Source organism: Peromyscus eremicus, chromosome 1 (genome assembly GCF_949786415.1).
Source record: "Peromyscus eremicus chromosome 1, PerEre_H2_v1, whole genome shotgun sequence".
Taxonomy (NCBI): Eukaryota; Metazoa; Chordata; class Mammalia; order Rodentia; family Cricetidae; genus Peromyscus; species Peromyscus eremicus.
The window spans coordinates 3,135,032-3,162,343 of NC_081416.1; the positions used below are offsets into that span (position 1 = coordinate 3,135,032).

The window sequence follows — 27,312 nt, forward strand, 5'->3', positions numbered from 1 at the left end:
TGGAAACTCTCATCCAGACCACACAGGAGCAGCCCACAGTGGGCAGCACTGGTTTTCCAGGAAGCCTGGGCATAGAGATCCTGAGCAGAAGGTAGCATATGCTCTGTGATATTTTTAAAGCCTGTGGAGTACAAGCTCAGAGAAGTTCTATCCAAAATCCTAGCTGGATTTTTTTAATCAGGAACTTCAGTGTCCACAGAGCCAACATTTTGGATGTGGTGAGCTAAGTGGTAATTGAGGTTTGCGAAATTTTATGTGCCTTATTCTGGTGTTCTTCCAATGGCCTGTGAGCTGAAACTTAGATACAAACTCTCTGGAGTTGCTTCTTCCTGTTTAGAGAGGCTGGCATAATATTTTGTCTTCTGGGCTCAAATAACCATGTAATTACTCTGTAATCATATAGTAATTAGCATGTTCTATACTCATTTATTACATAATTATATTCCTGGAGGATTGCATGGCAATTATACTTGCATTCAGCATATCATTTTATATACTGTATCATGAACAAGTATATAATTTGTTGCTGTTTTCTTTGATCCTGATTTCAGTTTACCAAGCAGGAGCTGGAAACATTTCTCCAGTTGCCTTTTTTACTGGTAGCTGGGCAGGTGCCCACATTCCCCAGGCTTGGATCCATAGCTTCACAAAGACATCTAGGGACTACTGTAGGCTCTTAGCCTTTGCACCCTAACACTTCTCTCTGTATTGACCATTGTGTTACCAGGTTTGAAACTCTTTGAATTCTAGAGGGTGTGCATGGCCAGGTGAATGGCGAGATCTCGGTGCAGATGTACTCAAAAGCACTGTTCTCACTCCTCTCTCTCCGCATTGCAGTGGAGCACATTTCCAAAGGGAACAACTGCCTGGATGCGGCCAAGGCCTGCAACCTGGATGACACCTGCAAGAAGTACAGGTCTGCCTACATCACCCCGTGCACCACCAGCATGTCCAATGAAGTCTGCAACCGCCGCAAGTGCCACAAGGCCCTCAGGCAGTTCTTTGACAAGGTCCCGGCCAAGCACAGCTACGGAATGCTCTTCTGCTCCTGCAGGGACATTGCCTGCACTGAGCGGCGGCGACAGACTATCGTTCCCGTGTGCTCCTATGAAGAAAGAGACAAGCCCAACTGCCTGAATCTGCAGGACTCCTGCAAGACAAACTACATCTGCAGGTGAGTGTGCTGGCAGCCGGGGATGGATGCCGTGCAGAGGAACCCTTGGCTGCTGCTCTAGCTGCCAGAGCCCAGGTTTCTGCTGCTCTCAGGCCGGGTCGTCTGAGTGGGGTGGTAGGAGTCTGACCTCTGCAACACGGCTTTCGCAGCTGCTCTGCGCGCACCTGGGGGATGCTTTGAGGCAGAAGGGGAAAGTCCACTGCTTACATGGAGCCCTCTAGGGTGAGGGAGGCACCCGGGTGAGGTGAGGTTGTAGTATGTGCTCGCTCGGGTTCCCAGGGGCGGCCAAGCCTGGAAAGGAGTTCTTCATCTGCAGGTGCAGCACACTGGAGGAGACCAGGCAGTGGGAGCTGGCTGTGTCCAACCTTTAGTGTGTGTGTGTGTGTGTGTGGGGGTGACGTAGAAAACATTTGTTTCCTTCTCATTTTGACCATTTATTGGTTTATTTTTAACATTTGAAGGAGTACGTGAACACATTTTGTGGGGAGAAAAGGGTGTGGAGGTGGGGAGTGGGGCAGAGGGAGGGTTGGCGGTAGGGGAGGCAGGGGGTGTGGAGGCTGGCGGGGGTGGGGGGCGGTTATACCAGTAGCTCCTTCTCACCCCGGCTCCCCAGCCCTGTCGACAATTTGATGTACATCCTTCCAGAACTTAGAGCTAGAAACCAATAGATACCAGCCAGCAGGGATTAGCTCTGCACAGAGGCTTGCCGTGTCTCTTTCAGAAGAACAGACCGGATCCTGAGCTGTAGATTTCGGCAGGACATCACGTCTATACCACCTTCACTTGGTCCTTGGGGTTGGGTAGAGGGGGCATCAAGGCCTCTGTAAGTCCCTTGTGCTTGGTGGACGTGTGGTAGGTAGGCAGATGGGTGACACTGCCAGGTGCCTACTTGTTTTATGATCATAGATTTTGTTTCTAAAGACTAGAAGTCAAGAAAAAACACAGTGCCTGATGTGTTGGTTCTAATTAGCTCTTGGTCTTATTCTGGTGGAATGGGACCGCATTCTTTCTTTAAATTAGCTCTAATCGTGACCAAAGGGAAGTGAGAGTCCTCATATGTATAACTACCTTATGCTGAAGATCTGTCTGTCCATCCTCCCTCCCTCCCTCCCTCCCTCCCTACCTACCTTCATTACTCCTTCACTTCCTTACTCCCTCCATTCCTCTCTTCCTTCCTTTCTTTGTGTGTTTTCACACATATATTCATATCTGTGCATCTCCATTGAGACTACATGCCAGACAGTTCATCCCTAAGATATCTTCCTACCCTCTACTGAGTCGAGGAAGGAGGCCTGGTCTCTGAGTCCTACTGGAGAAGGAAGAAAGATAAACAGGGCAGAAATGGAGGAGTGGATCAATATCTTCCATTGAGTAGTGGCTGGCCAAGGAGGTGAATCCTTCCCTTTTAAAAGATTCATATTGCACAGAACTTCCAGGGAAGGTCTGTGGCACACTCGTGTGAGCTAGAAGCCTACCATGAGTGTTGAATTTCACCTACACACACTACCATGTTCTGCTAAAGACGTAATCTTTGGATTGCTATAAATTTGTTACATTGAACTGGGAGGAGCACTGGGAACTTGAAGACTTGGAGGCTGTTGGGAACGTGACAGGAGGAACCCATAGATAATGATTGTTTAGCTGCTCCCCGGGGGCTCAGAGTTACCCTACACAAGAACAAGTTCAAGAAACTAAGAGAATCCCATGGCCAGGAGAGACTCAGCCTATGGGGCAGAAATGGAAATGTACAGGAGACTAAGACAGTCCTTGCCTAACCCGGAGTGTTCCAACCCTGCCAAGGCCAGAGTGCCATGGACAGAAGCCACAACAATACAGTGGGGTGGAAGCCATGTGAGCGCAGTGACATCTGGAGGTGGTTGGTACTGGTGCCAGTGTTCCTGCTGCTCTGGGGAGAAGTCAGAGGCTATTTGAGAGTCAGAGCTAGGCTTATCAGGGAGCCCCACCAAGGGAAATTTGTCTCAATGTGACCGATGGGTTTTATACCCTGTCTTGAGTCTCTCCCAGGAAGGTGACTTCTCTGGCGTTACCCCTTGTTAGGTTATCAAGCCCATAATTTCTTTCCAGAGCCTGGACTTTATACTCACAATTTCCCACTCCATGTGCAGTGTGGGTAAATGTAATTGGAGCTGCTAAGTTGGCTAGTGGTGTTTTCTTTCAGCAGATTTTGCTAATCTTCTCTTTAATTTTATACTTTTTATTTCATCTCTTTTCAGTCCAGCTTAAGGACGCCTCCATATACCTAACCAGGGCAGCAGCTGGTAAATGGCTGGAGCCTGGGGTTCTATGGGCTTCCGGCTATAATCACCCACCGGTCTAAGCCCAGCCCTGGCTCTGCCTTGATGACTGAAGGCCTTGTGTGAGCATGCCCAGCAGGGAGGGGTGGCAGGAGACACCAAGTGTTAAATACCACCCCCTCTGAATCTTCAGACTCTGCAAAGGGCCCTTCCTGCCTTAACATCCTTGCCTATCAAAGAGCTGCTCAAGCTGATTAAAACCACCCTGAAAGTAATGTTTTCCTACTGCAGCCTTCAGGTTTCCTTCCTGAGGGTCCCAGGGTGCCTCTGCATAAAACCGACTCTCTCTGCCTTGAGCCTTCAAACAGATACACAGCAACTTGAGGTTTGCCTCTGTCTTTGTTTTTCTTTCCCTCCTTTCTTCTTTAGTGAGGCTGACAGGCTCCTTTCCTCTGGGGTGGTTGGGGAAGGGGTGAGTTTGACTGCTCGGGCCTGCAAGCTTCTCTGGAGCACAGCACGCACGAGGTGTTATTAGATGGCTGTGATGGAATCTGAAAGCTCCACATTCCTCCCCTGGAGCACAGCGGTTCCCCTGGAGCACCACAGCTCACAAGCCAGCTTCCTTTCCTTACTGCCTGGAAGGCTGACAGTACCTAGTGTGGCCTAAAGGAAGCATGTCCTTCATTCCTGATGCAAATTATGTTATATACATTATTAAAATTTATACTCTGCCTGCTCCTACCCTTCCTCCCAAATTCCAACATTCAGAATAAGTTCTGCACTTGGGTTCCGACTCAGGATACCAGAGATTTGCTTCGATTGCTCTTAGCTCTAATTAGTCACTCAGGTGCTTGGCTACTCTCATTGCCAAGAGAATCTCCTCTTGAGCGTGCTGCTCCAGCTTGCTCTGAAGAATCACAGAGGTAGTCCCATCCTCAGTCTTCTTCCAGTGCCAACTAAAGAGGGAGCCTGAGGCTGCCAAGCAGGCCACCTGTCTTGTGGCTTTCACTACTCTATGCTGTCCCCAAATGGTCAGGCTGGAGCCAAAATGACCATTCTGTGCATGCAGCAGAGACATTGCAGCCTTGGATACCCGGGTATGCACTAAGGCATTGTGCCTCAGAGGGCTGGGTTCTGGGGGCCTCAGCAGAGCCAGCTGTCCACCATGGACAATGTCCCAGGTTCCCCTCTGCCTGGCAGAATGCTACAGGGAAAGTGTGTTCTCTGCATTTAGTAATGCTGGCTCATGGTTATTTACTTCTAGACTATTCTAGTAATGTTGAATATCAAAAGGAAGCTGGGTATGGTGAAGCCTGTCTTTAATCTCAGCACCTAAGAGGCAGATGCAGACAGATATCTGTGAGTTTGAATCCAGCCTGGTCTACATAGAGTAAGTTTCAGGCAAGCCAGGGCTACATAGTGAGACCCTGTCTCAAAAAAAAAACAAAAAACAAAAAACAAACAAACAAACAAAAAAACATTTGGGACTAGAGAGATGGCTCAGCTGTTAAGAGTACTTACTGCTCTTTCAGAAGACCCAGGTTCAGTTCCCAGCACCCACACAGGGCTTACAACCACCCATAACAATGGACCCATTTCAGATCTCCTTGGGTACTAGGCAGCATGTAGTGCTCATACATACATGCAGGCAACAGCCCATACACATAAAAATAAAGTAAATAAATCAGGCTGGAGCCAAAATGACCATTCTGTGCATGCAGCAGAGACATTGCAGCCTTGGATACCCGTATTTTTTAAAGGAAGGAGTCAGGGACTTCAGGACCCCCCTCTCTCTAAACCTCTCCTACCTTCCTGGAGATATTCCTGCTCTTCCTCCTCCAGGTGCCAAGCTGTAAGTCCTCATAGTCTTCAAAATAGTAGCTTCATTTGGTCTCCAGGTATATGGTTCTTTCTTCCCCTGTGGACTCAGCTATGATTACACCTTAGAAACCAGGATAATTGGTCACAGATTTAAGAAGGCACCTGTCCCTTGGTATAGTTCTAGAAGAACAGTGCATGCAGTTTCTGAGCTCCTGCCCTATCTAATACCTCATTTGCCACACTCGGGGTGACCCTCTTACATATAAAGGAAGTGTAGCATTGTTAATTTGTCAGCTGGGACAACTAGGGAACATGCCACAAAATGATGGAGGGAATTTCTGCCCCGTGACTTATTTAGTCCAACGGTGGTTGAGCACCTTTAAAAGATGAGAAAAATGTTTCATTTACCTGAAATTAGACCCTTTTTGTGCAGTAAGCTGTGGGTCCTAATGATCAAGACTCTCTCTACTTCCTGGTGTAAGCTCCTGTGTTAAAAACTGAATGCTACATCACTAGATCTGAGCTTGACTTGACATGTGGTGAGTTCGCAAGAAAATGGCTGAGAGGATAATTAATGCCTAAAACGAGATTAATTTGGTAGATTGATTTGGCACTTAATTTTATTTTACACTGATTCATTCACAAATGGAAATCAGCAATTAGACAATGCAAACTTTTGAACCATGGAAAGAAAGGTTTGGGAATATGAGAAACTATAAGTGAAACATTTTCCAGTCCATTTGAGCTGCTTTCATTTCAGATGAGTGTCTTTAGCAATGCATTCAAAGTGCCAAACGGCTGGTTTTTAACGCACCCCACCTGGGCAAGCTGTCTCTCCCCCAAGTGCACATGTCTGCATGATGCATGCTCATTGGACCTTGAAAGCTGGGCGAGGATCTCCTTCAACACCCGCTGCCCCTTGTCTTTGGCTCTCGGGTGAGGAGAGCATTAGTTCTTCTGGGCCTCTCCTCAGGAGTGTGTGAACCAGGAACGGACTTCTCTGCTCTCTTTGTATCTCTCTTCTTACCTCTCCTTTGGCGGAAGCCAGAATGAAGCAGTTGGTTTCTTCTGGGATCAGTAGCTTAATAAAAGCCTGAATAGATTTATTCTGCATTCTTCTCTCTGTCCACCGCTCTCACACTTGCCAAGCCCAGGGGATCTCTCGATGTCCCAGTCTGGGCCTCCTCACCATTGCCACCCCCAGTCTGTCCGCACACTCTCCAAAGTTGCTTTCTCCACTCTTGGCCTGAAGACAGGAAGAATTGGAGACTCTTTTTATTATATTTGCCTACTGTGTTGATTTTGGATCTGGAGGGAATCTTAGCACCAGAACTTTCTTCCCCGTTGTTGACTAGGAAAGCAAACGGAATAAGAATGGGGTGAAGAATGCCCAGGAAGCCCAAGAGTGGAGTGAGTGTTCAGGTCATTGGTGACTAAGAAACAGAGAGAGTGAAGCCGAAGGGAGCTTGGGAGGCATGTAGGGGATGGGGACGGGAAACTCAGTGGTCAAAGCCAGACCCCAGGGCTTCCAGCACCATGCTAGATTCTGTCTCTCCAAGACCTGCAGAGCATCAGAGGAGGCCAGGTGGGCATGGTCTGGAGAGGATTGAAGGCCAGTTAGGGGGTTCTTGGACTAGATGAGAGGTAAGAAGGATCCAAAGGAAAAGATAAACGTTTAGAAAACTTAACTGCCAGCTAATGTAATTAATAACTATTTGCTGAATGAGTGAATGAACAAAAATAAAATGCAAGTAGGTATGAGAGACAAGGCTGGCAAATGGGGGAGAGTAGAACTGGCTGTGTAGAGGCTGCTGTTGAAGGGTGTGGTGGGATTTGGTCTCCTGGACAGTGGGCAAGTAAAGAAATTTTCTACATGCTAAAACTTTGAAACTTCCAGTTTATGATGAAAGTATCTGAAGAGGCCTCGGGGAAATCGGAGAGTTGAGTGAAGCTGGGGTGGGTGGAACAGTCTTGACAAGGGAAAGGTGGTAGTCAGTGATTTCAGTTACTCAAAGAGGGACGCTCAGAGGGACACTGGATTTATCATAGAGAGGGTCAAGCCCTCTGTCATCCTGTCCTTTTATCCCTCCCTCTGTGGGATAGTCCATCCATTCATCTGTCTGTCTATTCATTCTTCCATCAATCTATGCATTATCTATTCATTGCAGATCCATCTAGCCACTGTCCATCCACCTATCCATACATGTATCCATCCACCCATCTGATCTATACTTACTGTGAGAGAATACAAACCTAGACTCTCACATTTTAGAGAAGGAGGCCAACACACACATTTTACATCAAGACATGGTAGTCTCTGGTCAGGGGGCCATGAAGTGCTTTAGGGGAACAGAGACAAGAACACCCAACTCATTAAGGCTTCCTGGAGAAGCCAGCGTTTGAAATAGCTCAGGGGATGAGTTGCATGGAACAGAGCAGTGTGGTAGAGAAGCCTGGGGCAATACGAGGGAGGCATGAGAAGTAAAGCACAACCCACCCCTGGGTGTTGATGATGGCCATCACTAGACTGCATGCTTCATCGATGGGACCACACTAACATTGTCAACTGATGGGACCTCACTGATGGGACTACTTCAGGCTCTGATCATACCAGATGTCTGTAGGGGAAGCACACAGCCTGTCTACGGCAGAGAGACAGAAGGACCTCAAAGCAAAGACAAGCAAGCTTACTGTCACTTGCTGCAAAGGATTCTTTTTTTCTGAGAAGAATACAATGTTCCCACACTGTTCAGTCTTCCTACCTTTAGTTCCAGACAGACAGAATGATGGTCCTGAGTCCAGACACTCTCCATGGCTCAGTAACTAAGACTGCATTAGTTTTAAAGACTGTTTTCATAGAGATTAGGACATAATGTCCATCAGAGCCTCTTAGCATCATTTGAAAAGTGAAAATGGCTTCTCAGGTAACACATGCTCATTAAGTTCTTGCTCTATCTCATTTCCTCCTGAGCTCTCTCTGCTTACTACAGACTGCATGCTCTGTGGCAGCTCACTGCCTCTGAACCGGTTGTTTCCACAAATAGGAAAAAAAAAAAAAAAAAAAAAAAAAAAAAAAAAAAAAAAAAAAAAAAAAACACCCACAAGACCACACTGATTTTTTAATGATTATTATTAACTTACTGTTTACACTATTTACAGTAACTGAGTGTGTATGACAGCTTGGGTCCTGGACGTATTGGTCATATATATTTCTTCCAGACACTCAGGCTCATTCTGTGTGATCCCACTGCATTGTCACTCAAGTTTAATCCTTGGTTCTCACCCAGCCAAAAGCAGTGCACGTCAGGAACCTTGGTTGTGCATCTCAGGGTCTAGATGGAGTCTTTGCTGTCACACTGTGATACTAGCTCTAAATAACCAATGCTTCTGTCCTACTCCTGGGACATATCTAATAGGCTTGTCTTCCTAACTCCCCATTGCACCAAGGCTACTTCATTCATTACCGAAAAATTCTGTGCTAAATGGATAGCGTAGGCCTATCCTGTTAGTACAGGGATGGGGGATGGTGTAGTGGGACAAGTTCTTAGGGTCTCCCCTGGAAGCACTGAGAAAGAGGAAGTGAATGGGGAGGTCTCTGAGTCCATGGATTTCAGACCACCTTGTCTAAAGCTGTGGCCAGCTGAGGAAGACCATGTTTGATATCCCTCTGCTGCCCAATACAGCTGACTTTTCCTCTTCAGAAGAGGCCCACCAGTGGTCCCTGTACTCACAGACCAGGATCGCATCCCATCAGGCCCAGACCTAAGCTAAGCAGACACATTCTATTCTTCTCAGATCCCTACCTGAATCCAAGGACAGGGTGCTTCCATTGCCCACAGCCTCTTTTCAAGGCTGCTTCACCCATCGCACAGAGAGTGGGGAAGGATGGGCTTCCTAAGGACCCACCCTCATCCAGACCCTGCCACCAGGGTGGGAGGCACCCCCAGACTGTCCTCATCCAGACCCTGCCACCAGGGTGGGAGGCACCCCCAGACTATCCTCATCCAGACCCTGCCACCAGGGTGGGAGGCACCCCCAGACTGTCCTCATCCAGACCCTGCCACCAGGGTGGGAGGCACCCCCAGACTGTCCTCATCCAGACCCTGCCACCAGGGTGGGAGGCACCCCCAAACTGTCCTCATCCAGACCCTGTCACCAGGGTGGGAGGCACCCCCAGACTGTCCTCATCCAGACCCTGCCACCAGGGTGGGAGGCACCCCCAGACTGTCCTCATCCAGACCCTGTCACCAGGGTGGGAGGCACCCCCAGACTGTCCTCATCCAGACCCTGCTGACAAGGTGGGTGACACCCCCAGACTGTCCTCATTCAGACCCTGTCACCAGGGTGGGAGGCACCCCCAGACTGTCCTCATCCAGACCCTGTCACCAGGGTGGGAGGCACCCCCAGACTGTCCTCATCCAGACCCTGCTGACAAGGTGGGAGGCACCCCCAGACTGTCCTCATCCAGACCCTGCTGACAGGGTGGGAGGCACCCCCAGACTGTCCTCATCCAGACCCTGCTGACAGGGTGGGAGGCACCCCCAGACTGCTTGCTGCCTCCTAAACTGAGACTGTGCAGCTTCCTAAGCACAGAATTTCCTTTTTTGGTCATGCACAGTTGGTAGTTGGCACAGCACCTGCAGCCCATGACCTGGGGCATTCTCGTTCTTGTACCTGGAGCTTGTCCTTTCCAGTATCCTGTAAGCTAGAAGTGGGGCATGTCATGTGTTTAATTAGGACCTGTGGAGGGCAGGGGTAGCCTGGTCAGTATGAACATCAGATCACCTCTGGAGCCACTGTGTGCTCTCCTCCCCGTTAGTCTATTCCTGGAATCCTCCCTGAGCCTCCTCTGCTGATTTTTACCACTGTGGCCTTCTCTTAGGCCAGCATGGGCCTGGGTCTCACACAGACATGGCATCCTGATCCCCACCCCCATCTCAGGTTTCTACACCTCCAGGCTGTCCTGTGGAGCACACTGCCATTTTAGTTTCTATGGGCATTTCCAACTCAGTGAATAGGAAATTTCTCTGTAATTTCCAAAGGTGATTAATTATGCAGAAAATTTCACATCCATGGAAAACAAGAATTTAAAAGAACTACCAACATGAAAAGCCCCACACGCTGCTGGAATCTTGGGATTTTATTTCCTCATCACAGCTGTCGGTGTCGAGCAAGTGAGACAGACCTGGACTTCCATCGTGGTCATAATATGGGCAGCTGGAAACCCAGTTTCCCTTCTGTGGGTGGGACCACTGATTCAATCCTCACAAGGCTGCTTGAGGTTAAAATGAAGCAAGCGTGTTGGCCAGTAGCTGCCACAGAGCACAGAGGCCTCTCAGGCATATGCACTCTTTCCTTCATTTTTTTCTACAAAAATTTCCAGATGTAACATTTCTATCCCATAGCATCAGAGACCTTTAAAATTGGATGTGTGCATGGGGGTGTGAGTGGGGGTGAGCAGATTCCCACTGCCTAACACTGTTCATCCACACCACTGAGAAGCTCATAGAAATGCTAACACTGTTCCCAGAGGTGACATTGCTAAGCTTTATACAAAGCCCTCTTTTCCCTTTTGGTGTTAGGACTTCCAGGAAAAGTGGGAGGATGGAGGCAGTGGACAATGTCTAGAGGTGTGTGGGGGTATGTGTCATCTCTGGGACATTTCTTGTAGAATATGCAGTGATTAACATACACGGATGCAGTAAGATGTGAGCGGAGCTGGCCACGAGGCTGCTGGGCCCACAGTGGTGAGACTCACTATTGTTGAGGATGTGTAGGCAGCAGAGACATGACTGGCAGCCTTGTGGGCATGTGACAGCTTCAGTGACCCAAAGTGACCACATCAAATAGGGAGCGCTCAGAGGTAGTGCTGTGTGTGAGTCAGTCTGATGAGGGATCAGGCAAAGGGCGCTCACTGACTCAGGGGATGGAACCTACACATCCTCCCCTGCATGGCTTCATGAATCATCCCATTGGGAAGCAAGCCACAACTAGAGGCAGAGTGGTTTGTCCCAGGGGACTCAGGAGCCTGGGGACATCACTGCAGGAATGTGTGAATGTCAGCAGCAGCTGAGGTTAGGGTAAGGGTGAGCAACATTGATGTGACATTTACGGTGTGCCAAACATTGTGCTGAGTTCTTTCCAGCAAAGCTGGAGTGGGAAGGGCAAGGATGGGAGATCTCAAGTCATTTCTGTGTCACCCAAGTGCTGTGACTGGAATTTGAGCTCAGGAGGCCAAGATCTTGAATCTGTGCCGCCCGCTGCTGGGTCAAGGGTGCCTGTCTTAAAAGCTGCCCATGTGGCTGCTAGAAACACTGAGCAGGAGTGAAATTGGAGTCTGGAGGGAACTTCGTTTTCACTTTTTATTTAATTCTTTTCAATGAAAGGTGTTTAAGTAAGAGACCTTAGCATCTTGTACCTCTTGGAAATATATTTCATTTCTCATTAAAGTAGAAAATCTTCAGCCTTTTTGTTTCTAGACCTCTTTACACTCTTGAAAACATCACTGGGAATCCCAGGGGGGTTTGTTTATATGGGTTAAATCTATTAATACTCCCTGTATACATCAAAGCTGATGGAATGTTTACATGCTAATGAAAAGCTCCATTTACATTTCACTTAAAAATAACATCAAGAAGCCTGTGTGTTGATTTAAATAACAGAATCTATTTGTTAGAAGGATTCTCAAAAACAACAGCAGAAATATGAAGGGAACTGCATGGAAGAGTTTCACACTCTTCAGAACCTGTGTCTGGAGGGAAGACCTTTAGGTGGCTCCTGCATTCAGTCTGATGCATTTTCACAGCAGGTGGCCTCTGGCCAACCCCCTGTGGCCTTCCTGAGAATAAGAGAAGAAGAGCTTCATTTGACTGGAGAACAACCACATTGATCCCAGTAAGGCTCCATGGACCAGCAGGGGGCCTGAATCTCACTTTGAACTACCACATTGGATAGACTTGGGTAATCTTGGGCTGGAGACTTGGGTTCATATATACCATCTTTCCCAATGTCTCTGTACTGAGGCAGTGTGGGTAGGTGCACCTGCCCCAAGCCTGACCTGCATGTCAGCAGGGTGTGCCTAGGGGCTGTCTGTGGGAGCAGGTTCTGGATGAGTGTGGTGGTATTGTGTTCCCCAAAATATTGTGCACCCTAATAAACTTATTTGGGGTCAGAGAACAGAACAGTCACTAGATATAGAGGCCAGAAAATGGTAGCACACACGCCTTTAATCCTATCGCTTGGGAGGCAGAGATCCATCTGATCTCTGTGAGTTTAAAGCCACATTGGAAACAGCCAGGCATGGTGACTCACGCCTTTAATCCCAGGAAGTGAGCCTTTAATCCCAGGAAGTGATGGCAGAAAGCAGAAAGGTATATAAGGCATGAGAACCAGGAACTAGGCCCGGTTAAGCTTTTAGGCTTTGAGCAGCAGTTCAGCTGAGATTCATTCTGGATGAGGACTCAGAGGCTTCCAGTCTGAGGAAACAGGATCAGCTGAGGAATTGGTAAGGCGAGGTTAGCTGTGGCTTGTTCTGCTTCTCTGATCTTCCAGAGTTCACCCCAATAACTGGCCTTGGGTTTGTTTTTACTAATAAGACCATTTAAGACTCATGCTACAGATGAGCGCTAAGTCAGGGTGAATGCTCAGCATGTCAGGCTTTGCCATTAGCTGTACTAGGCTCTGGGGCTGCTAGGCAGGCTGCAGAATACGGATTTGCATGGTGTCCTGCTGGGAGAAGTGCCCAGCTGAAGATGGCACCTTCATCAGCGGCCCTTCTCCTTTCCAGAATGCTAGAGGAGTTCACCACTGCACTGAGCTGTTATGCTGACGGTTGTAAATTTCTGTGTCTAGAAACATTTGTTAAAGCTTTTTTCTGAGGTTGGGGCTTGAGGAGGTTCTTCAGGTTAAGTCCCAGGCTCAGAGCGCTGGCTGGGTGCTGGAGACAGCCCCTCCCTCCCCGACTCTCTGCTGTGTGTGTGTAAGGGTACAGTGATAGCCTAACTCAGCCTGTAGAATCAGAAATGGCAGGTTCCTGTGATTACCTAGCAGTTGGAATTCCTCTTGTAGTAATCTGGCTCCATCTAACAGCTTGAAGCTTCTTAGGACAGTGATCTGGGTTGAGGAAATGTCTTCCCTTCAAGGATACTTTGGCAAAGAAGTCAGACACCATACTGGGAGACCTCTCTGCAGAGACAGGAAAAGGCCCAGACATCAGCTCACTATTAGGACTTCAAGCTAAACCACCTTCAGCTACAAATAAGGCCTATGACTGTTACACTTCTCTTTGGTTTGCTAGACTGGCTGTTTGGTGTGCTGTGGCTGCTGGTGGGTTCATTTGGTGGGTCATAAGGACTAGAGAGTCAGATGTTTTGTGGGGCTAAAGGGTAAGAGATGAGTGGGGTGCCCTCAGTACTGGGGAGGCAGGTAAGGGTGGGTATCTGTCCTGCAGCAGAAGGCCTGGAGAGATGGTTCTGGAAGGTCTCAGAAAGGTCACTGGTGGTCCAGCTTCAGCCTGTGCTGGCTGGCATCACTTCTGTTGCAGGAGGTCTGGCATGGGGCCAGAGAGTCTACAGTGGAAAGGCCTGTGCTGCTGCTGCTGCTGCTGCTGCTGCTGCTGCTGCTGCTGCTGCTGCTGCTGCTGCTGGGTTCGTGTTTGGAGAGCTAAACTCTGGCCAGGTGTTCTAGGCTGGTGGTCATATCCTCCTTTTAGCTCAAAAGATTGATCGAGAAGGAACACACCTAGATCAGTGTTGCTGGGATCTGAGCCTTGTGGGGTAGGAAGGAGAGAGTACATGCCGTAGCTGGGCTCTGGACTGTCTAGCCAGTTGGACATAAACCATAGGGAAGCCATTGAGGCTAAGAAGTTAGTCGTGGGCAAGAAGAATGAGTGGGAAACCCTTGGCGCACTGAAGGAACTGTGCTTGGAAGGCTTGGGAACTCACTGAGAAGGCCTATCAAGTCAGGTGACAGTTCCTGTCCGGTGACACGGAGGACACTAAGAGGCTTATATGTTAGTTGGCTGTGTGGCTCTGTGACTGGAATGTCTGAGGGAACAACTTCAAGGGAGAAGACGTTATTTTGTCCCACAGCAGGTGATCACTTGCTCTGTTTCTGGCCCTGTGGGGAGACAGCATGATGGTGGTGGGAACCTGTGGCAGAATCTGGACATGACGGCCAGGGCAGTGAGGGACCTGGGACAAGATGCAGCTCCCAAGGATACAACTCCAGTGACCCACTTCCTTCATCTAGGCCATAGCTCCTAAAGTTTCCAGAGCCAAAAATAGTCCCACCAACTAGAGACAAAGGTTTGAACACATGAGCCTTGGGGAAAATCTTAATTCCAAACCATAACAATGCAGTAACAATAAACCTGCTTAGATCCTTTCAGGGGTAGCCCCACTGCCTGTCAAATCTGAATCCTCATTTTGTGCAAGAAGGAGGAGGCAACCAGTTGTCCATAGGCTGACCTTGGCATGAAATGGAGTCAAGTGGCCTGAGTTACAGTTGAAAATGTATTCCCAAACAGAGGGCTTGAGGGCAATTATTTGGAGAGAAGCCCTCCTTCTACAAATGACCTTCAGAGCAGTCTTTGTGTCCTGAGTAGTGGACTAGAAGGACAGCTGATGTATTCACTCAGTTCCTTTCATTATTTCCTCTGTGAACACATCTGTGGGTCTCAGGAGGGAGCATGGACTGGGCTGGGCTGAGAATGTCATTTAGGTTGCAGGAAGGGGTGTGTCTGGGTGTCCAAGAAGTGCCACCAAACATCATTTGACTGGGTTTCTGATACCAAGCCATGCAGGAGAGCTTTCCTGCTCCACATGGGAGACAGGCTGGCTGTTCTTCTTCATAGGAATACAGAGGGCACTGGCCTCCGGCACTTCCAGAACCCAGCAAGTATCTTACCTCTTTGCCAAGCCTGTACTCCTGTGGGTCTTAAACACCCTCCCTGGTTCCTTTGGACTGCCCCCTCCTGTAAAGGAAGTGTGATACCTGCCACAGTGTCTCTGGGTGGTCAGAGTGGGAAGAACCTCAAGAGGAGGGACAGCAGGGTGTGTATCTAGGGCTCCTTTGATGTAGGGAGAGAGGCTGTGGTCTGTGTACTGCCCTGGGAGGTGTCATGTGAGTGTATGCCTTACATGGGGACATCAGGACCTGGGTGGAGAATTGCAGCAGCAGGGCAGCTGGGGTTGGGTCTTACGTACTTTCCCGTGGCGCATGGCTCACTCTGTGGAGGGTCCACATAGGTGTCTGCCCTTCAGAGGGAGGTCAGCCCCCACTCGGTGCCTCCTATTGATAACCCCTGGAGTGGTCCCTGAGTGAGGGAAGGCCGATGTGGTCTAGGGAGCTCTACCACTGAGAGCGATGCTGGCTTTGGAATGCCATACTATTTGACATCTACGATGACCCCTAGAGATGACCGCAGCCTGGGGAGAGGACTGCTCAGAGAGAGAGGGCCCAGTCCCAGATGACTTCTCCACATAGCTGCGCCACCAGGTTGTAGTTGAGCCTTACTGAACAGTAACAACAAATACTGTATTTTTATGTTTTTCAACTATGAGCACTGTTAGACACTTGATTTACACTTGGTTGGTCCCAGTAAAATTACTGATGGACATTTAAATTAGATCGAGCTCCACATATGTGAAATTCACTTCAAGGTGGAGGCTGAAGTTCAGGAGCTGAAATGACAGAGCATGAAGTCTGTGAGGTGAGTTTGCACTAGGAGTATGTGGGTTTCTTCTCCAAATCTGGTTCCAGCTCTAACCAGGTCCATGACTGGGCTGATCATGGGTCTTGCTGGGACCCAGTGTACCCAACTGTGGATGAAGGCTAACCTGGGTGAGGAGATTGTTGTATATCAGATGATTTGTGCCCCTACACCATCAGGTATGATGACAGGCTCTAAGTAAACACAGTTACTGTAAGTACAGTCTAGAACATTGGGCTTGTGATGGCTTCTCTGCATCTGCGCCCATGATGTGGCTGAACGTATAAACCCAAGCCATGCATGATAAGAGCTGATTAACAAGCAATCAGAGCCCTAGTCTTTGGAACTTAGATTTATTTGCTCACACATTCAAATATTTACTAAATACCTGCTTTGTTCCAGGCATAAGTCTAGGTACCTGCTTTCTCATGGTGTTGGCAAGACTATTCTAAAAGTAGAGGCCTATAGCTGAAAGTGATGGAGAGGTTGTGAGCGTCGAGGCTGAAATGGGCACCCTACTGGAGGCTCAGAGATGGAGAAAAGGCTTGGGAAGAGTGCTTCCTGGAGTTTCCTGCTCCCTGTATGAACCACGGCAAGCTAGGCAAAGAAGCTAAGGGACCCATTTCTAGAAAACAGCTTCTATAAACCATGGGGCTCAGCTCCTTTGTCCTTGAGAAGAAAAGAGGGAAATGTTTTATATGCAGTTGGGAGAGCCTTATATAAAATGCAGATAGTGATATGGGATGGGGTGGGGAACTGCTACAAGAGACATTAAGGAGAAGGAATTGCTAAGAGCAAGAGCTAAGGATTTCCAGGAAGGGGGAACTATCTTCTGTTAGCAGGAGTGATTCATTCTCTTGATGCACACCCCCATGAGTGCCTACTTCCTGCACAATTGTGATATTCTCTGTGCCCTGTCTTGGAAGAAAGATATTAGAGAGCAGCTATTTGCTAAGCTCAAAGTCTGTTGACTCTAAAACAACTTGCCTAAAAGAAAAATGGCCTAGTGTATATTTACAGTTGAATATAATTTTCCTTAGGAAGTCTGCAAGCCCATTAAAGATTAATAGGGGGCCTTATTTTCATGTTTCTGTTTAAGGTTTGTTCGTAGGAGTGTAGGTCGTTAGCCACCCGGGCATCCATTTCTCTCCACTTCTTCCTTGGCTCCTCTGATTCACTTGGTGCAAGTGAATAACAGCCCGTGGGGGCAGAGCTTGGGGCCCAGGCTCCATGGAGGAAGTTAGCGCTTACCTTTGAGAATCACAGCAAGAAGGAAGGGCTTGCAAATTATGAAAATTAAGAGTGTGTGATTTTAATTTTTCATCTTCTGGGAACCTCCAAAAACCAAGGCTCAGTTGAAGAGAGCAGCATTTGGGATAATTTCTAGAATTTACTTGGTGTTCCCAAAGCTAATTAGAGTTCAGGCAGACCTTTTGACTGTAACCATCATGATGATAAGTTTCTGGCCTCTATACATCCTCCTGAGAGTAGTCAGCTCCCCTTAAAAATACAGGCTTGGTGATCTAGTCTTCAGATTGGTAGTACTCTGTGTACAGGAGCTATATGCAGAACTGCACTGCCTGAATGTTTCTAGATTGTGGGCTTGTTGGCCTGTAGGATGCTCTGATGTCCTTGATGATGATGAAGACTTACTAGAGAAAGGCCTTTGGATTCCATGGCAGGAATGAGCCTGTTCATGACCTTACTGAGTGCTTGAAGACTTTGAGCACACAGACTGTGAGGTCTGGAGAGGAGTTAAACATCAAGCTATTAGCAGATGAATTCTAGAAGTATCAGGCTGGTCATCTAAACCCTAGCATTTCATAGGGATCCCAAGGCCAGTGTGGAGTCTCTGGGCTGGTCCAGAGCAGAGCCACAGACACTGGTGCTCATGAGTTTCCTCCTTTACCTAGGAACCAGGAGCAGCTGTGAACAGGTGCAAGTTGTCAGATGTGCCTAACCCCTCCTCCCCAGTTATAGCTGATGGATTTGCTGTCATTCACCCCAAATAAGTAAACTGCAGAGAAATTAGGGTACTTGCCTGAAGTGTTGTGGTTAATAAGTAGCTGAATTTAAATATAATTTCTAGTACATCAGCAAATTTGATATTCAAAACTCCTGCTGTTTATGTTGTTCAGGGGTGTTTGCTTAACGTGTTACACTACCTGGTGGCTTTAAACATGGAATGCATCTACTCACAAGTCTGCAGGTCAGCAGTTCGCCATGGCTGCACTGGGCTGTGGTTGGGGCAGAACTTCTTTCTGCGTGCCCGTGTCTTGCTCTCATTTCTTGATGTCTTGGCTCATAGGTCTGTCTCTTGCCTGTCAGTCTGTCTGTTAGTCATTCCATCAACATTGTCATCGTCTTCTCCCTCCTCTTTGATCTTCCCCTCAGGCCCGCTCTTTAATAAGATCTCACTGTGTAGCCGAGGCTGGCCTTGAATTTGTGACCTTTCTGCTTTGGCTTTATGAATTCTGGGATTGCCAGCACACATGACCACACCTGGCTTCTTTACTTGCTTCCCACTTCCTCTCTTAAGGATCCTTGTGATTGCCTTGGTCCCATCAGCAAACTCCCTTTTACCATGTGAGTAAGGTAGACAACTTTAGGAATCAAAATGGCGGCCCACAGTCCTATGCATGCTTTCACGTGTGGTTTTCTCGCACATACCTGTCTTGTTTTAATTCTTTAGGTATCATGGATTGTGTTAGTCACTGACTTTGTTCCCCAGGGATGCTAGAAAGCTCATCTTCAGATGTGTAGTTCTTGCCCATTCAGCAGGGACGTGTGCATTCTGTACTTTGTCTGTCTGTGGCTTTCAGCCCCCTCACTAATACTTACCTTGACTCTGTTGTATGGCAGCTACACCAGAATGTATCTCAAACTTGTTTCTGAGGCAAGACTAGCATAAATAATTAAATAAAGCCACACTGGGCGACCTTTGCTGTCCAGAGTCCCTGAGCAGTTGATGGTGTGCGATTTGAGTTCCAGGATGAATGTGAGGCCACTTCTGAAATTCCCCCCAGAAGACACGGGGCCTGCTGAGTTCTACGTGATGTAAATTTACACCATGTTGGTCGGGAGCCTTACAGTGTAGCTCTGCAAGTGAAAGATTGGTTGAACATCTAGATTTCTATTTCTCCCTGTGGCCAAATTGTCACAAAACTGATTTATTAATTTTCCCTGAGAAATATCAAGGGCTTATGAGCTAAGACTTACTCTAAAGAGTTTTAACATATCTGTCACCTGTGGTTATCCCAGCAGACAACTGTTGGGTGGCTGAGAGCGTTATGATTGTCTCATCAGCCAGAAAGCCTCCAATTTCTCGGCGCCTTCAATTTCTTCCCTTTAAAAACAAGCACTGCAGAGCTAGATTTTCTGCGCTAATAGACATGGTTTGGCATGGGTAATACAAACAGCTTTATTTGACTTGGAGATGCAGCACGGAGCTGTCTGTGATCTTTCTGTGTGCCTGCTATTGTCTGTGGTTTGTTTACATTGCAACTATCAGTTTGTGCATTGGGAGGAATCAGCTATAGGTAGTCGGGAGGGAGCCCCTGCTGAAGGGCAACTCTGGGACACCAGACCAGAGGCCTCTGAAAGCCGCTTCCTGGTTGGGATGGATTAGCTTGCCATCACCCACAACTTACTTTGCAGAATTGCCAATGTGAGGATAGCTGTCCAGCCATGTCAGCCACCTGGTGTGTGCTGACTGATGGCTGTCAGTGTCCATGCAAGGTGGCTTCAGAAGGAAGGCTGGATTGATTGGATGCTGACTGGATTACCCTCAGGGGGCCACTGCAGTGTGATGTGATCCGAAAGAAGAGTACACCATCTCTGCATCCTGCCTTGTCTGAACCTGGAAGGCTTCTTCCGACTGCTGAAGGCATGGGAAAACTGCAAGGTGCCCATGTGGCGTCTGAATGCTTTCCTCAGGCTAGGCTGTGTGGAAAACACCATAGGTTAGGCATGGAGTATGGTGAGGGAAGCCTATGATCCATGTGTTGAGCCTTTGCCCTTGGGACCTTCTAAGGACCTTGGCAAGGAAGCTAAGGGGACAGGAATGATCAGGATATCCCCATGGTTCTGGTCAATGTCTTGGAGCTTCCAAAATACCAGAATAGAGGAGCAGAGATTTGAGGAAACAGGGGTTGAGAATTACTTAGCCACAGAGGCCTGCCTGATTCAGGAAGCAAAGCACTTGACTGTCTCAAAGGCTGTGGGATTTAGCCATCAGCACATGGTCACTTTTTGACTGAGTTACCTCTAGTGAACCAGTTCCAGGTTTAATAATCTCGCTATGAGTGACAACTTAAGGTAGATGCTGATAAACCCAAGACACAGGAAGCTTGAGCATTTGCTGCACCGGGACCTTTGCCGCAGAGAGGTTATGCTACGTGCTCGGCTCTCAGGCTGTCTAGTACAGAAGGTAGATTCAGACTCAGGCCTACAGCTCTGTTCCACAGCCTGTGCTCCAGGAAGTCAGTGAGGAGGAGGCACAGTGACAGAAAACACCACCTCCTGCAGAATGTATTTAATACAGGCTCGGATTTCCTGAAAGATCCTTTCCAGATGTGTACCGCAGTCGGCTGCTGGAGCACAAGGGCTAAGGTAATTTTCTAAAAGCAGAAAGAAGAAAAATCTGCTTTGTGTCACGGTGTCAGACAGTGACCATCCTCGTACTCCTGCATTGCCCTCCCTGGGCTAATATTAGAAGCTTGTTGTTTAAGATGTTGTGATTCTGCATGAGATATTAGAAGTTGTCGCAAACTTACTGCTACTTCATCATTGAAAAATGTCTTTCTCTCTGCATCTCTCCTATAAAGTAGCTTTATTTAATACATCTTCATCCTGTAAGTTCTCATGCCTGAGAGGCTGTAAGGAACATTCTAAGATTCTTCTCAGTTTTGTTTTGGTCAGAGTTGATGTCAGTAGCTTCACAGATGTGGCCTGTTCTGCACATGTGACAGGAGGCCCCTGGAGGGAAGGTGTGTTTTCCACTTGGGCTCGATGGATGTTGTTTATGGCAAACATTTCACATTGAGTGTGGGAACTAGGGGAAAAGGATGAAGGAATGAGAACAAAGCTGTATGGAGCAGCAGGCGTTATGAAGAACTCTGTGTCAATTGCCAGACTTGTAAAGTGGCTTACATGGCATTGACCCTGTCTTCCAAAGTGAAGAAAGAAACTGAGTCACCAGCTAAGGGATCAGAGAGGGAATGTGGAGTAGAGAGATGTTCACAGAACAGAGAGCCTTCTGCCTGCAGACTCACTGAGAAAACTTCCATCAGCCTAGTGATGTGAACAGAAGTCCTAATGTTCAAGGGGGTTTCCAGAAAATTTCTAATCTTCCCCTCTCTACCCTTCCCAGGTTTTCATGTAGCCCAGGCTGGCCTAAAACTCACTATGAAGCTGAGGATGGCCTTGAACTCCTGATCCTCCTGCCTCTACCTCCCAAGTGCTGGGATGATGGCTTTGTACCACTGTAGCTAGTTTTATACTAGGGATCAAAGCCAGGACTCTAAAGTGTGCTAGACAAGCATTCTACCAAATTCAAGATTTTTGTTGGGTAATCAAGTCCTTCGGAACTGTATGGATCCTGGTGGGCTCCAAAGAGCCCAAGGAGATCGTAATTCATGGATAGAGTCACCCTCTCTTACGTAGACCCTCATGTGCATGCCCTACCCCCACATACTCCTTCATGATATATAAGATATATAAGTGCCCACCACCACCTCTTAAGGCAGGCGAACGTGAGGACAGAGTCTGAAGAGCAAGTCTATGCTAAATGACTTCAAGGCCCCAGGGAAAGGAAAATCAAGCAGTCTCTGTACCTCCTCCCTGCAAAGCTGTTACAGACATGTGAGAATTCCTTCTCAAAAGTATGCCACCTGTGGCCACCTGTCCTGGCCTCTCTTGCCTTGTGAGTTGGATGAAGGGTCCTTTAGAGAAGTCCTGTTCCATGCTCTCAAAGGAAATCAGGCATCTTGACACTAAAATCATGGTTAATGGCAGAATGGGACGTGGATAACAACAGCAATAACATGGGGAAAACAAAAAATAGTTGTTGTCGTTCATTTGTTTGAGGCAGCCCTGTGTCTCACAGGCTGCATTTCTGAGATTTCTAGAAGGAAACCCCAGAGCTAAGGTGTTAAGCAGCATACTCAGCAGCTGTGGTTAATAAGTGTCCAGCTTTCCTTTTCCTGTGATGCCACTCAGGATCACAGTTCTTCACTCAGGCTCAGCACCACAGACCACATGGCTCTCCTCCATGGGGTGTATCCCAGAAAGCAGTTTGAAGTTCATGGTGATGTAGGAGTTAGACCAGTCTTACTGTGAAACATGTTTGCCTATTCTTAAAACACATTTTTCCTGAAAGCTACAGAAAAAGTAGGTAAATGATCCCCCTTCCCACTGTCCAAAGACCATCTGCTGTTTAAGATGCTTCAAGACGTTATCATTATAATCATTTTTCTATTTCCAGTTAGCAGCATGCTCCCTTTAATGTGCTGTTTTCTACATCAACCACTGTTTTTCAGATCTCCTGAGGGCCTCGTGGCATTTACCAGCCCTTTCTTCTTTAAGGGTGGGGGATTTTCTGTGACTGAAGGCGATACATTTCTACATTAGTGCCTATTCATTTCCTTTTCATTTTCTCAGAGAAAAACAATCAGAGCTCATCATTGCTGTAGTCATGGAGATTTCATGTCTCCCTAAGAAATCCAACAGTAGAGTTTCTTTGTTAATCCCTTACTGGACATTTACGCTTCCTTGTTTAGATCACAGCAGTCCAGGCAGGGAAGCCACTGAAATCAATTACAGCATGATTCATAACTCGGGGTCAGCAGGTAGAGGTGTGTACATGAACGCTACCCCAGGGCTGCCGAAGCTGTGTGTACAGTAGGTGATCAGGTGGTGCATGATTGCTGGGCTGATACAAGAGCCAATGATCTAACCACCTACCAAAAATTGACTTCTCAAGACACCATGTACTTGGAAGAGCCACAGCTGCAAACCCACACCCTATTTCTCCCACCACCATGCCATTTTTGATGAATTATCCACACTCTAATCCTTTCTGTAGCCTGCCAGCCCCTTCCTGCAGCTTGACTTCCACCATTTTGATACATTTTGCGTGCCCCATTACTGCCCCAGCAGCGTGGGTATGCATTGGTCCTAAGTAAATCTTTATTGATCAGCTGACAGAGCCAAGGAAGAGTTCACAACACACATACAGATCATGTTACCTATCAGTTTAAAGTCCTTCAGTGGATCCTATGCCTTTAGGATAAAACTCAGTTCATCAACTCTTTTCTAGTCTCACCTGCATCCCAAAACCTTCCCATTCTATCTGAAATGGTTAGCAGTGCTCTTGGCAAGGTGTATGCTAAGTGTAATGGTTGAGGATCCTTTCTGGTGCTGGAGCTGGATGTAATGTGGTCATCCCCCAAACCCAGCCATGGGGTTCTATAACCTGGAAGGGTCCACACTGACCCTCTCTCTGCTGCGGTTTCCTCCTCGAGATAACGGGGTCCGTGCTACTTATTTGTTGTCGTGGGAGTGTGTGACTGTATGTTGAACACATAAACCAGCACCCAGAACAAGCAAATCCTTCGTAACTGTTACCATGGAATTACAGTCAAAACATGATGATATGATGCTGCCTTCTGCCTGCCACACTGTTCTTCACTTTTGCCTGACAAATGTGCCCCTTCTTTTGTCTTGGGCCCTACAGCATGACTTCTCTGAAGCCATTGCAGCTAAGGGTTGGAAGCATTCGCAAGGAGCTAGTGTGTGGTTTTAAAATCCAGGTTCTGCTGTTCCCTCTTTTACTCTTGAATGAAGACTTACTTAAGTATAAAATTAGGATTAGGGTATGAGGTGGGAGGTAAGGCAGGGAGGCAGCAGAAAGGCACGGAGTGTGAAGGGAATTAACCCAAACTAAGTGTTATCAAATACCACAGGGAAACCTGTTACCTTGTGTGCTAATTAAAACATTAGAAATAAAAAGATAAAGTTAAAACTTAAAACAACAAAATATATGCCTCATTAGAATTGTCAGGAAAAAACTAGGTCATTTGTAAAACTGTCTATTAAATTCTTCATTTGTCTTTGGTTTTGGTTTTCTTAGCAGCCTTTCTTAACTTTTTCAAGGACTTGCTGACTGTGATGGAAAAGCCTGTTCTCCCAGCACTTAGGAAATGGAGGCAGAAGGATTGGGAATTGAAGGTCATTCTTAGCTACCTATCTAGTTTGAGGCCAGCCTGGACTACATAAGACCCTGTCACAAATGAACAAAACAAACAGAATTAGACAAGGTATTATCATAATTCCTTTATATGTTTCTTGTGGCCTCTTGGGCAGGAAGTTAAGTTAAAGACAAGGTCTTTCTCATTGTACTTATGGAAACACCAACACAGCATTAGTCACTGAGCTCCAACATGGCTTGGCTTGGCTAATGCATGTGACCCTTGGCAGTCAATGCTAGAAGGTGTCTTCGAGGCCTGTGACGGGGAGAGATGTGGTAAAGGAATCCTTCCTGTCTTTATTTGGAAAAGACTGAAGGTGGAACTTTAACTGGTGCCACAATGCTTTATTTGGCACCAGAAAAATAGGAATAAAAGCCTGGACCAGAGGACCAGGATTGGACAGCCAAGATACAACCCAGTCTATCCCGTAGGACCAACTGCATCACCAAGTTTCTTCAACATGGGGTTCATTTATCGTTCAAGAACAACCTGCTTTAAAGCTCTGGCTGGTTACCACAGTAGAAATACTCGTCACCATATTTCAAGCTATTACTCTAATGTCAAGCAGCTGCCACAGTTCCTCACAGTGGCCCCCCTGTCCATAACAAGCTGACTCCAGCGCACTCCTGTTTGGAATTCTTCTATCAGTTTTCCCTCCTGCATAATGGAAGTCCTGTCATCTCCAATTGTGAATAAGTTTGGAGGAGATCTGATAGACCCTAGAATTGTGGGTGCTGTAACAGTGCCCACATACTCACCTGGATTCTGAAACTCTTTACCGGGGACACAGAGGTTCTCTTTTGGGGTTCTTGGTCTCATTAATAAAAGAATTTAAAAACAGACTCAGAAGGAGGCTCACAGACAATTTATTAAATTTTATTCAAGTGTCAGAGGAAAATTAAAGTATAGGTTAGGTGAAAATCCTGGCTACAGGAGAAAATATGGAGGAAAAATCAAGTTCTCTAAGTCAGACATGGAATATTTAAAGTTAAAGCACTCCCAAGGATGGAAGAGTGTAATGAGCTGAGAAAATAGCCCCCAATCATCCTGCGGTGCAGCGGCCCTGTGGTCTTTCATAGCCCCTCCTTCTGCATCTTGGTGCATGTTCTGCTTGCTGGATGATCCCGGGTCAAGCGGAGGCTTGTTGATTTCCTCCGAACACTGGCTTCTTCCATGCTAACCACGCAGCTGCTTCCTTTCATTCCTGATCCCTGGTCACAGCTCATACAGCCTCACCAGCGTTAGAGCCCCGGATCCTCATGCCTCTCAAAATGCAGCCATGGGGTTCTGCTTAGAGCTGTATATTTTCTTTGATTCTCCCAATCAGGCTTATGCTTTCTGCAACATACTGATTCAATTAGCCAATTATTCCGGGGTCCAATTGTGAGTCAATTCTTGGGTTGTTAAGCAAAATGAGTGGTGTTAGCCTGTACAGAAGGACTGTAATCCCCATCACAGTGTCATTGGTTAAGAGTATGCTCTAGAGACTCAGAGTCCCATCCAAGAGTGAGTGGACAGGAGGGGCCTCCAGGTTCGGCCACCAGTCATCCAGGTTCTGTGAAGAGCTGTCTGAGCTGGAGTTGGGCTTTGCTGAGTTAGAAACTCAGGGCCATTAGAGCATTAATTTCATGGCCAGGAATTTTTTTTCTGAAATTAACACTCCATTCAAGCTGAATGCCATCTGATCCAGTTGAGTAAGCCTGAGGTATCTTTAGAGATTTCCTGCAGAAAAGAAATAACTTCAGCCAGACTATAGAATTAGCCAACGGTTTTATGCCATTCCGTGTGTTTAGTACAAGGTCGAGGGTGCCAGCAAGGCCTTGGGTGTGTTTGTGGTCCAGGTGTTCATCCATTCAGAGTCTCACCAAGGGGGGGAGGGTGGTGTGCAGAGCACTTAGCTTACCCTGCAGCCCTGCTCCAGACATGTGCTGAGAGGCTTTCCAGGGAGTGTTGGTGCTGTGTAGAAAAAATGAAGCAGATGCCAACAGCTGTCCTGAGACCCCTTGCGATGAGCCCACCACCCAGAACGCAGAGCCCCTGCATAGTACTGTGAGCTGTGACCACTGGCAAGGCCTTTGGATGCCTTCTCTAGTTGAAATGGTAGGAAAGACCCAGGCATAGTAGCTCATGCCTATGATTCTAGTACTTGGAAGGCTGAGGCAGGTGGATTACAAGTTTGAGGACAGCCTTGACTATATAGCAAGACCTTATTTCAAACATAAGACAAACCCCACCACGCCCCCCTCCAAAAACCTAGAAGAAGTTGGGCCTTTACAAACCTTTTAACTCCTGCAGTCCTGCTCAGCCCGGTGCAGGAAACTTGGGCTTGCTGGAATCCTAGATCAAGCTAAACAAATTATAGTTTCTCTTGTGGAAAGAAGTAGAATCAGTGCTGGGCATGTCAACAGCCAACAGAGTGAGAGGCCCATTGCTGGATAACTTACATCTCCACGGTCATTGTGTTCTCCTATAGAAACAGGACTGCTGTCTGCCAAGATGACCTCACAGGAGGCCACTTCTTATTCAGGGTTTCCCCAACAATATCTTCTGAAGATCCCAAAACAGCCCCATGGCAAAAACAAGCCCTGTTCCTCCCCAGAACAGTGAGTCCATGGATTCCTTTTACTTCTGTGTCTCTGCAGCTCCACTGCTGTGGGATGGTCTGTATGTCAAATGTGTTGCTGATTGGTCAATAAATAAATCACTGATTGGCCAGTGGCCAGGCAGGAAGTATAGGTGGGACTAACAGAGAGGAGAACTGAGAGAACAGGAAGCTGGGTGAGAGAGACACTGCCAGCCGCCACCATGACAAGCCGCATGTGAAGATCCTGGTAAGCCACGAGCCATGTGGCAAGGTATAGATTAATGGAAATGAATTAATTTAAGCTGTAAGAACAGTTAGCAAGAAGCCTGCCACGGCCATACAGTTTGTAACCAATATAAGTCTCTGTGTTTACTTGGTTGGGTCTGAGTGGCTGTGGGACTGGCGGGTGAGAGAGATTTGCCCTGATTGTGGGCCAGGCAGGAAAACTCTAGCTACACTCCACCACCACTCAGGGCTTCCTGATGAATCATGCTTACCTCTGCAGAGCTCTGGGAATG

General features: G+C 47.4%; 1 protein-coding gene across 1 annotated transcript in view; it reads left to right on the forward strand.

Moving 5' to 3' along the window:
- Gfra1 (GDNF family receptor alpha 1) overlaps positions 1-27,312 on the forward strand; it is a 212,691-nt gene that overhangs the window by 152,025 nt on the left and 33,354 nt on the right. Inside the window, exon 4 of the mRNA XM_059255991.1 lies at positions 838-1,174. Coding sequence (XP_059111974.1) covers positions 838-1,174 — 337 coding nt within the window. The remainder of the gene's footprint in view (positions 1-837; positions 1,175-27,312) is intronic.